Source organism: Triticum urartu, chromosome 2A, assembly GCF_056163025.1.
Source record: "Triticum urartu cultivar PI428250 chromosome 2A, HENAU_Tu73, whole genome shotgun sequence".
Lineage (NCBI taxonomy): Eukaryota > Viridiplantae > Streptophyta > Magnoliopsida > Poales > Poaceae > Triticum > Triticum urartu.
Window position 1 is genome coordinate 23869914 of NC_141874.1, and position 10483 is coordinate 23880396.

At 44.1% G+C, this 10483-nt stretch overlaps 1 protein-coding gene across 2 annotated transcripts; it reads right to left on the reverse strand.

The window, feature by feature from the left end:
* Positions 1–5268: 5268 nt before the first annotated feature.
* On the reverse strand, positions 5269–8637 carry LOC125535216 (uncharacterized protein At4g15970). Of its 2 annotated transcripts, none has more exons than XM_087542820.1 (2): positions 8053–8637; positions 5269–6231 (listed from the first exon to the last, which is right to left on the reverse strand). In XM_087542820.1, the coding sequence occupies exons 1-2, from the start codon at positions 8335–8337 to the stop codon at positions 5383–5385; spliced, it is 1134 nt and encodes a 377-aa protein (XP_087398946.1). In that variant the 5' UTR covers positions 8338–8637; the 3' UTR covers positions 5269–5382. The 2 variants fall into 2 exon arrangements, with proteins under 2 accessions (XP_087398946.1, XP_048554219.1); XM_048698262.2 differs by having other exon boundaries at positions 5269–6234; positions 8053–8635.
* Positions 8638–10483: the final 1846 nt, after the last annotated feature.

Below are 10483 nucleotides of genomic sequence, written 5' to 3' on the forward strand. Positions count from 1 at the left end.
CTCCATCGCAATAAACATAAGCATGACGTAGGGTATTATCTCCTCATGGTGGGTAAAGTCCCGTGTCCTCGTTGCCATTGCTCCTAGACTATCCCTTACCCTGAGATCTGCTAATTTAGGTTCCGTCACAAGTAACCTCTTTAGAAAAGGGAGAACCAACATTAGGTTTGGACCAAAGAAGATTAGGCTTGCAAGTATTATATTTGTGATCCAAAAGGATCAACCAGTTCTTATCACCAGCAGCAAAATTCCTACTAGCCCAAGAAGCAAGTAAAGACATGTTAAGCTCTCTCAAATTATGAACACCTAAACCTCCATAAACTTTTTTCTAGGATACAAGCCCCCAATTGGCTAAGTGAAATTTATGAACATCTCCCACATTCCCTCAAAGGACTGACATCCATTTAGGAAGTAATAGTTGTAATGGACCATTTAGGAAACTTAATGGTAGACATCGGATATAAAGAAATACTAGCAATGCAAGTCCGAAGCAACACTACTTTGGCCTCGTAACTGAGAAATTTATCTCTCCACCCACGAATCCTCTTAATGATTTTATCAATAATAGGTTGAATATCTTTCCGCCTAAGCTTGAGATAGTGCATAGGCACTCCTAAGTTCTTAAGGGGAAAGTGATGATCTTACAACAAAAGATTTGAGCTAATAATTTAGTGGCATCATCCTCAACTTTAATTGTAAGAAAATCACATTTATTATTGTCAATCCTCATGCCAGAAAGTTGGTCAAAACAAGAAAGGGGCCACTTAACATTCCTAGCAGTGATAGGGTCGGGATTAAGAGAAAGGATGGTAACGCCGGCGTATTGGAGACTAACAACACCCTAGGTCGACACCGGGAAGAATCCCAGATATTATACCAGCTCGAGCAGCCTTGGCAAGCATTTTAGAGAAAACATCAGCAATTAGATTGAACACAATAGGGGGCTGTTAAACTTTTTCCCCAAATAGGGACCAGTGGTGTCATTTAATCTAACACAAAAAGAACTCTGTTTTAGGATAGATATGATCCAAGTAATCCATTTGTTGCGAAACCCCTGAGGTGATCATTTCCACAAGGAACTCCCAGCTGCTCTTTTCCATAAGCACAAGGTTGGGGATCAAATAGGTTCTTGTGGCGGAAATTTGGAGGCTATGTTTGGTGCTGCTCTAACTACCGTGCGCAGGTTTACTGATCAATTCTTTCTGATCTGTGGATTTGCTACGAGAATTATATCCACCCGTTGACAGCCATCCGCACTTTTTAGCATGTTGTTTCCAGAGCCATCTGCCCACCTTGGACCGGCAGGCAGGCCGTCTCAGTTGGTGCGGAGTCTGCGGCCGTCTCGTTACCATGTGATGCATGCACGCAAACGCAATCGACTGATCAAGGATTACACATTAGAATATACGAGTAGTGTAAAGGGTGCAGGAACACAAACCGTGTTGTTCGCCATTGTAAATCAACGAACCTGTTAGCAAGTCCGTCCGTCGGCGCGGTCAATGGTCATGGTAATATCCCGGCAAAAAGAATGGTTACAGTAGTGCTACTATAATCTGGCCACAGATATGGCAATCCTATCCGTATCCGGGCCTTTAACCAAGTAGTCAAATGTACAAGGGAGCTTTACCGCTTTTGCTAGTATTTGTTTTGCAACTCAATTTTTCTATCCGTTCAGTCAAATGCCTGACCGGTTATTTCAAACGCTTTGTTTTTTTTTTCAAAACGGAGGAAAAAATATTTGCCTCATCGATTAATTAAGAAGAAGAGAATTGCCTAGTTAATTTACGAAAAACCGGGCGAAAACCGATACAGACTCCCAAATGCGGACTACTCGCAAAGTAGGAAACACCAAAACCGCTTAAGCGGCCCTCTAAACAAACAACACCCGCAACCCTCAACACTTGAAAAACACAATGAAACTCCTACTTTGCGACATGTGCGTCAAAGGTTATGCTGTCCTCTCTGCTACAGAAATATAAGAGCGTCTATCACTACTTTAGAAGGGAGTACCATATTTCATTAACAGGGTTATATAAATATAAGAGTAATGCTACATGCACGTGGTAATACAGGCGTTTTACGGAGTAGTTTTGACTTGGAACATTATGATTAGTTTAGAAGGGGAGGGAAGGGCCCCACCCACCTGAAAATCAAAGGGGGGGGGGGAGGATATAAGGGAAGGCTCCGTAATCACCCGTCATGCGGCCTTTGCTTTGGCCGCCACCTTCGTCCTGGCCTCGCGCTGCGACTGCTCGATGGCGAGCCGAAGGGCTTTGTGGTTTTGCGACGGAGCCGCCACGCGTCGGTCTCCACCGTGATGAGGGAACGACGGAGGACCGCGGCGCGTCCGTGCAGGCCCGACGGGCGGACAAAGCCTCCCTCGTTGCTGCCCTATCCATCGCCCGCTGCCTCTTGTGGCATGCGGCCCGCACCTCGGATTTGGGCATTCGCGTCCTCGTCAACGTTGGTGTGGGCACGACAAATGATCGATGGTCGGGGACTCTGTCTGGGGCAAGTAGAGAAGGCAGAGAGGGGCGTGAGAGGCATCACATTGGAAGGGGCCTGAAGCTGCGTTGACGCGACGGCCCGGTGCCGTCCTCCTCACTGTGCGCCGATCAACGGGGGACGACTCGTAGCCAGGCTTCTGTTGCCATCCCGCTTCAACCGTGATCGACGCAGCGCAATGCAGATGGCGAGCTCTGCCACGTCATCCAGCTCTGCACCGCGGCAGCAACGAGTCCGAGTCGTCGTCGGCGTCGGACGACCACCGAGCGTTGCGCTGCTGCCGTCGCTCGCCATAGATCCGAAGGGGAGAGGCGAAGTGAGGAGGAGACACCGAGAAATGGAGCAGAGAGTACTTGACTCTGGTCAAGAATTCGTTTAGAGTGGAGATATATGTGGGGTGGGGTTGGTTGGTCCGACATGACGAACGGGCCCGGGTGTGTCCGGACCTCCCTTGTCCGCCCCAGATTTGAGATGGATTTGAGGGGTTTCCTGTTAGTACGGACGTCTGCGGCCAATTTGGGGAGGCTAACCGGGTCGTGCCCCGGCCAGTTTGGGAAGGCCTGTTGTAGATGCCACTTCCGGCTAGCACGGGCCTTCAATTTTGCTTCTGGGCCCAAGAAGAGCAACCCAGAAGGAAGGAACGCAAGGTGAGTTTCCGGGACCTCCTGCATTATAGGAGCCCGACACACAGGAGTCATATGACCTGGCCAACCCACTAGGGTGCACGAGAGAATTGTTTTTAATTGCGCGATCAGAAAATCCCCAAAACGCAGCGCACTTCTAAGAAATTGAACTCGCAACCTCATACTACCGAACACCCGAGTGACCAAAACTAATGGCTGCTGGTGAATGATAAGAAGCGGAATATTTAAGAACACACCACAGCGTTGTGATTTGAAAACAGGTTTTAAAACTTTCAAAAAAAATGAAATTTGTGAAAATTTTGAAATGACGAATATTTCAAAAACATGAAGAATTTTTAAAATTCCAAAAAAATCTAAAAAAGGTGAATAAAATTTGGAATTTCAAACATGTTGGAAGCAAATCTATTTTTTTGAATTCTGATTCAAAAAAATCAAACATATTCGAAAAATATGAAAAAAATTATAAACCATGAGGCCTAAAGTGCGAACACTTCTTTTAAAATTCTGAACATTTCTTGTGAAACCCAAGCAATTTATTAAAACCAATAATGTTTCCAAAACGCAAACATTTTTCGGAAATGGGAACGAATTTGGAAACATGAACAAAATATTGAAATTCTAAACATTTTTGAAATTTTGAACATTTATTAAAAATTATAGAAAAAATTGAAATTCCATACAATTGTTTTAAAATTGTATAAATTTCAAAAAATGTGAAAACATTGAATTATCAAGTTCTTCAAAAATTTGAAATTTTGTTTTCTTAGATTTTTTGAATTTAGTAAAATCAAAAGAGAAACACACAAATGAGAAGTAAAAGAAACAGAAAAATTGAAAGAAAAATAATGAAATTTGAAACAAGAAAACTGATAAAAATGAAGAAGAAACAAAACAAAAAATGGTGTCCCGCACGTACTGCAAGTGGGCTGGCCCATTCCGTCATCTCCTGTGCGTTTCACCAGCAATTTAACTTAGTGAGCGTCATATAGGGCTCAATCTCTCGGAGCTGCTCATAGGGTTAAGAGTTGCATACATGCGTTTATAGAGGTGAATGTATATGTGTATATATAAGTGTCTGCGTCTATACTATTATAAAAAAAGTAATTGTATTTATTTAATCAGTTTTGCGGAGCAACTAGTTAATGGGTACCCTTTAGGCTGGTCGTAATGGTAGTATCATAGCTAGTATCATGCATGCCAACTAGGCAATTTCGATGATGTGTCATAGCATTAAACGAAGAAAAAGAGGATGGAGTATCATATCATGATACTGTATCATAATAAATGCTATGCTACTTTGTGTCATGCATGGCAATAAATAGAGTGCTACATGATACTAATATATGATACTATGCATTAGGGAGGTAGTATCATACACTACTCCCTCCGTCACGGTTTAGAAAGCACAGCTAGATTTACGTGCGTTTTCAAAATAGACAAGATTTAAGGCGCCAATGCAATTACTCCTATTAGTACTGTATGCATGCGACCGTGTGAATCATACGCTGCTCACATCGGGGTGTAATTGATGCATGCATGGTGTGACGTGTGTGTAAAAACTAGTTTTGCATGCAAGGGAAAAATACCCGCTCGAATCAGTCTTCACCAATGCATGCGTGAGGGCTGCTGCCATGAGGGTTACTGCGCATTGATTCTTTAAACAATTAGGCGCTGTGCTATTAACTACGCTGCTATTTTTCAGTCGCATGCAAAGAAAGCTAGAGCCAATCGTGAAACACCTTGGTTCAAGAGATTTCTAATATACGCCCTCTAAACCGTGATGGAGGGAGTAGTATCATATGCATGATACTACTATATGATACTCCCCATTACAGCCAGCCTTAGGAGGCCTCTCACAGATGTCACTTTTTGGGCCCCGAGAGCGTGCCAAGTGGTCTGCTCAGGCTCCGCCACATGTCAAGCATTGGGCGCACCCACAGATTTAGAATTTTTTTTACAAATGGTTTTTTCGGCTTTGCGGTTTTTTAGTTTTCCCTAAGTTTTGAAAGATTTTTGTGAGGAAGCAATGCTTTTTTGCGAGTGGGGTGATAAGCACAATTCTCCTTCTTAAAAAAAACACAATTGTGTTTCCCTAAAAACAGAAACCAAACCCAAAGCCTTGACACGATCTCAGTTCTCTCTATCTTTCAAAAAACTTTGAAACTTTACATCCTACAGAAAAACAACAAGAGAGCACAGTTTGCAATTTGAGTGTTTTGCAACCACTAATCCATCAGTGTATGCACCTCCCGGGCACCCTCCACGAGAAGTGCTCCGTGTTCCCGGCGGCGACGCGCTTCTTATAGATCTTCCAGTCCTCCAGCACGTTCTTGAGATCGAACAGCTTGTTCTCCAGACCCACGCAGCAGTTGGCGTGCATGGTGACGATCTTGCCCAGGTCCTTGCCGTGCTGGCAGAACCCGCCGAAGCGGCCGGTGTCGAGGAACTGCACCTTGGTGCCGAGGCGGCCGGGCACGCCCTCCTTGACGATCTTGTCGAACACGTACTGCTCGTGCATCCCCGGGAACCGCGCCCGCGACGCCTGCCAGTGCTCGTAGAACCCGATGCTGCCGGCGCAGGACCGGACGTAGAGGAGGCCGCCGTTCGGGTAGTTCCCCGGCGAGTCCGGGTCGCCCACGAAGAAGTCGGACGACATCACCACCTGCGCCGCCGGCGGTATGCGCGGGAACGGGTCCCTGAACCACAGGATGTCGACGTCGGTGAAGAGGAAGGTGTAGCCTAGCTCCAGGATGGTCTGCTGGAACCGGTTCCGCTTCCACATCATCTCCAGGTAGTCCCCCTTCATGTACTTCTGCTCCGCCGCGAAGTCCATGCCCTCCACCCTGAACCAGTAGCAGAAGGGGTGCACGGCGTTGCACCGGTCGAAGGCTTTCTTGTCCATGGCCACTATGAGCAGGTGCTTCACCAGGTACGCCGTGTTCTCGCCGTGCTTGAAGCTCTCCAGGAACAGGTCCAGGAACGACCCCGGTGCCGCCCATGCCTCGTTGAGCGCCGTCATCAGCACGGTACGGTCTGCGTTTGCGGCTCGTCGGAGCACGTCGGCGAGATCTTGGGGCTTGTCCTGCTGTTTCAGTGAAATCATTTAGAGCTGATAGATAATTACATAGTTTTTTTTTATATAATGATGTTGAGATTACACAAAAAAGAAACAACACATGTTCAAAGTTAAATCATCATCAACTCAACTTCAAGCATAATATAACCTCTCCTATAGTTTTGGCAACCAAGAAACAAACTGCTTTTTGTGGTGAACTATCAATATATCTTATACATATATAAACCCAACTGCTATTCAAAATTACACGCATACCTGAACAAAATTTCTTCTACACAAATATTTCAGCTCCACACAACAAAGATACTATTTTCTATTCTTAATTTTAAATATCCAATTTATTAACAATGATAGATGCATTTGCTAAAATGAAATCATAGTGCACACACACAAGGGAAATGTCCAGTTTGACTAATTAACTAAACCAGGTATTCATAGCGTCTTTGTTTAGACTGATACAACATGCTAGTTGGTCATGTGAATTATTATGATTGTTTGATCTGTCTGTTTCTATTGGCATCTTGTTTTTTGGGTACCTTTCACGTGGTGCTTCACATTCTTGTCAAAGCCAGAATTTTGTCACCGGTAGAACAATAATAACTCTTAAAACATTGGTGAAGGAGGTGCTAACTACTTTTGTATTAAAAAAGATTCTAGTTTTAGGAATACTTTTCTTTGCATTTTCAACAAATACTCTTACGAGGACATTACTACCATGGATACAACCACACCTACCACTACTTGGGCTACATTTGATCAAGACATGATGGCTAAGCAATGGGGGACATATGTCGATGTTGTACAAGAAGTTCTCTCACGTCGCTTCAAAGGTAAGAGGTAGCGATGAAGTCTTCTATGTACTGTATTCTTTTTTTTTAGGATCTATGTACTGTATTCTAGTTTAGACTACTATCATAGTCTTGAGTTCAAACAATGATAACTTCTGCATTCAACAATGAATTAGGTCTCCAACGGTCCCAACCAGGTCTCCAAATTCCATCCGGGCGTGACACAATTGCCAAAGCAGTTCAAGTTGTAACAGAAACCAAGTCAAAAGGTGACGTGTCACCTCCACATGGACCCATGTGCCTTATATAAACCAGGCTTGTGTTCCCCTACTTGGGCATGTGCGGACTAGACTTTCGTGATCACCTTATGATGCTCCGACGCGATTAATAACCTTTTAGATTTGGTTTAGCGATTTCTTTGTCGCACCTCGGACCGTCCAAGCCATCTCCACCCAATCAACAAAGTATTTCACATTGAAAAACCGGGACACCCATAGTGCTATATATGTCTCTCTTTTTGAAGTATAAATCAGAAAAATTGTAAAAAAAATTAAGGGTGCGGTGTGATATCAGTTCTATCCGCAAGTGGGATTAAGAGTGCTCCATTTATGTATACAAGTGGGAAGAACGAAAGGGTTGATTCTTTTTGGTAACATGATGCTAGTGGCACTAGACGGACCGTCAACATCGGCAAGTGGCAATTAGGAGAACCGGAGATAAGTAAAGCGAAAATAATTCATCTGTCTTACGTGAAAAAGTTGCACTCCCTGTCTAGAAGCAGCCAGAGCCATGTGTTTGGTAAGATGCTCTCCTAATGCTAGGTGTGGGTTATCTAATTACTAAGAAATGGCCAAATGGGTGTGTTAATTAAGTTTCTTAGCACAAAGCACGGAATGACACTTGATTAGTCAACGTTCACTCTGACCAAGCACAAAACAAGCTATGCAGAATATAAACCAGAGATAAAAAAGTTTATGTTTCCTAATTACGTAACATTTTATTGATATAATTGTGTGATATAGCTAAAGCAAAGACGAACCTGTTGCTTGTTCGCACGCATCACGATCTGCCGCTGCTTTTTCTGCTCCGACGACGAACCATCTCCGCCGCCGCCGTCGTTGCTGGCAACCACGCCCTTAATCACATCCTTCTCTTTCACGACGACCTCTTGGTTGGGCCGATCAGCCCCGCCTGCCCCCTTCTCCGGCGCCCACCGTGGCGCCGGCGGCGTCCTCGCGCCGAGGTCGCGGCCCACGGACGTGTAGAGGAGGAAGCAGGCAGTGGCGAGCGCGGCGCCGAGGAGGAGGGAGGTGGCCGACTTCATCGACGACGAAGCGCGCACGCGACGCAGCAGCGAGGTAGCCAGGCTGCCAGACCAGGAAGAGAGACGGATGGTGCTCTATGGCGGCTACGGCTGTGCATAAGGCGCTGGCCGTGGCAGCGTGGGCATGTGCAGGGAGAGGTTCAAGCGCGGCGGCGAGCGAGTTGTCGGGGTGGGGAGAATAATGGAGGCGGTCGTGGCGTGGGGTTGTTGGGATCGGGATCGGTCAAGACAATTGGCGCGAGGAGAGGGAGGGAAGCAACGGCAGGCTGCGTGTGGGAGTGGTCGAGTTGGGTTTGTGTGTGGGTGGGTGCAGCTGTCCATACCCGTAGAAAATTCCAGGGTTGGTGAGTGCGCGCTGGCGTCTAGCACGGCATCAGGTTATTATTTGTTTTGAACCGGCCGAGACGTTTGTAGTGGCAGTGGCAGACCCAGAAACAAAAATGGAGGGTGATATTTGGTAAAAGCGGAGCTTTTGGTGTGGCGATTACGACAAATCTTTGTTTGCGCTGATATGTGGCTTCACCCGGCATCTCCAAACCTCTGTGGTGGTGAAGCTTGTTCTGCATGGGGTGATGCTCCAACTGATGTTGTTTCAACGGTTTTTAGATCAAATCTCAAGAGGCGAGTGGCTCTTGCGCTCTTCAACGCCTGGTACGGCGAGGGCGTTCATAGGTGTCACAGTGTCACTTTCCTTTGCTGTTGGTTCGGTGCAACTTTCAACCTCCGCCAGTCGACATTCAATTGGAGAAAGAAGAAGAATAATGTGCCCTTTAATGTAATTTTATTTTTTTACTGGTCGTTCTACTTCTAGTTGTCTATCCATTGTACCGGCCTTTGTTTTACTCGATATTAAATACATTTAAGATGCACTTTGGGTGTCTTTATTAAGAAAACGCAAGGAAGTCTCACAATATTATAGTTTAGGTGTTTGCAATAAAAAAGTTATCATTTAGGAAATATATTTCATATTTGAAAAATTCAAATTCAAATAGCTGAGGCAGGAAAGCTGGAAAATAAATTGTATGGCTATTACATTGGGCTCTATGTTAACAAATGAACTATGCTTAGTGTTCATTTATTGGAGGACTTGCAAAAACCATTGGGGTCAGTCGCCCAGTCCTATAGAACCAAATCCACCCGTGCAAATGCCCCTGTAAAAGCACCAAAATTGCATATCTGAATCACCATCTCAGATGTCTAACCATGAAATCTAATTATTTAAAATCGCCCAATGTTGAGCAACAACCGCGTTGAGTGCCTCTAATAAGCCACCGGTTATGACCGTTGTATCTCTCTAATACTCTCCTACCCGACCCCAACACCATGTAGAAACGACAACACTATGCCACTCTGCGCTTTCGCATTGCCATAAAAAGGTCTAACTATGTCTTCTCATTTACTCTCGAGAATACATCTCACTCAATAAATCTCATTGGGCAATGGTCCAAGAGATCATCACCCATACTATTTCTCAACTTCAATTCCACTAGACTCATCGCCGAAAATATTCTCACAAGATTCTCGATCGGCACTGGTAAGATCAATACCTATTTGACATGCAAGTAGATCAAATAATAAAGAACACACTTTTCTGTTTCAACATGCATAATAGAGAGCTCACCAATATTATTGACACATCTGAATCTATCATCTTGTCTAACGTCATCGATAAAGTTGGCAAGTTGGAACTTGAGCCTTACCAAGCGCTCAAAGTACTGTAGCGACTCAGTCGAGTTGGTTAACGCCTCATTTTTTTTTCGCTGGTTGTTTTTTTATCGATTTTTTGTTTTCACCTGGTTCCTTCAATCATTTCATAAAATTTGGGATCATTTTATGACCATTTAATGGAAGTGAACTTTTTAAAATAGTTCGAGTTCATTTTTTTTAGAAAATGAACATTCATTAAAATTGTAAGAATTTTTCTAAGCCATTTTGTAAAATTCGGGAACATTTTTTAAGATGTGTTTGAACTTTTCTTTTGCAAAACATGAAATTTCTTAGAACTTTTATGACCATTTAATAAAAAATCTGAAAATTTACTTAAAAATGGTTTTCTAGTTTATTTAAACATTTCGTAAAATTTGTGAATATGTTTCATTGATGTGAATCTTTTTTCAAAACTTTGGGAACCTTTTTTGAAACATGA

What these genes read in the sequence shown, in the direction of transcription:
- LOC125535216 (XM_048698262.2), bottom strand. Translation starts at nt 8,337, where the DNA reads ATGAAGTCGGCCACCTCCCTCCTCCTCGGCGCCGCGCTCGCCACTGCC. An exon ending in TGCGTGCGAACAAGCAACAG is followed by an intron (nt 6,235 to 8,052) that starts GTTCGTCTTTGC and finishes TCACTGAAACAG; the next exon opens with CAGGACAAGCCCCAAGATCT.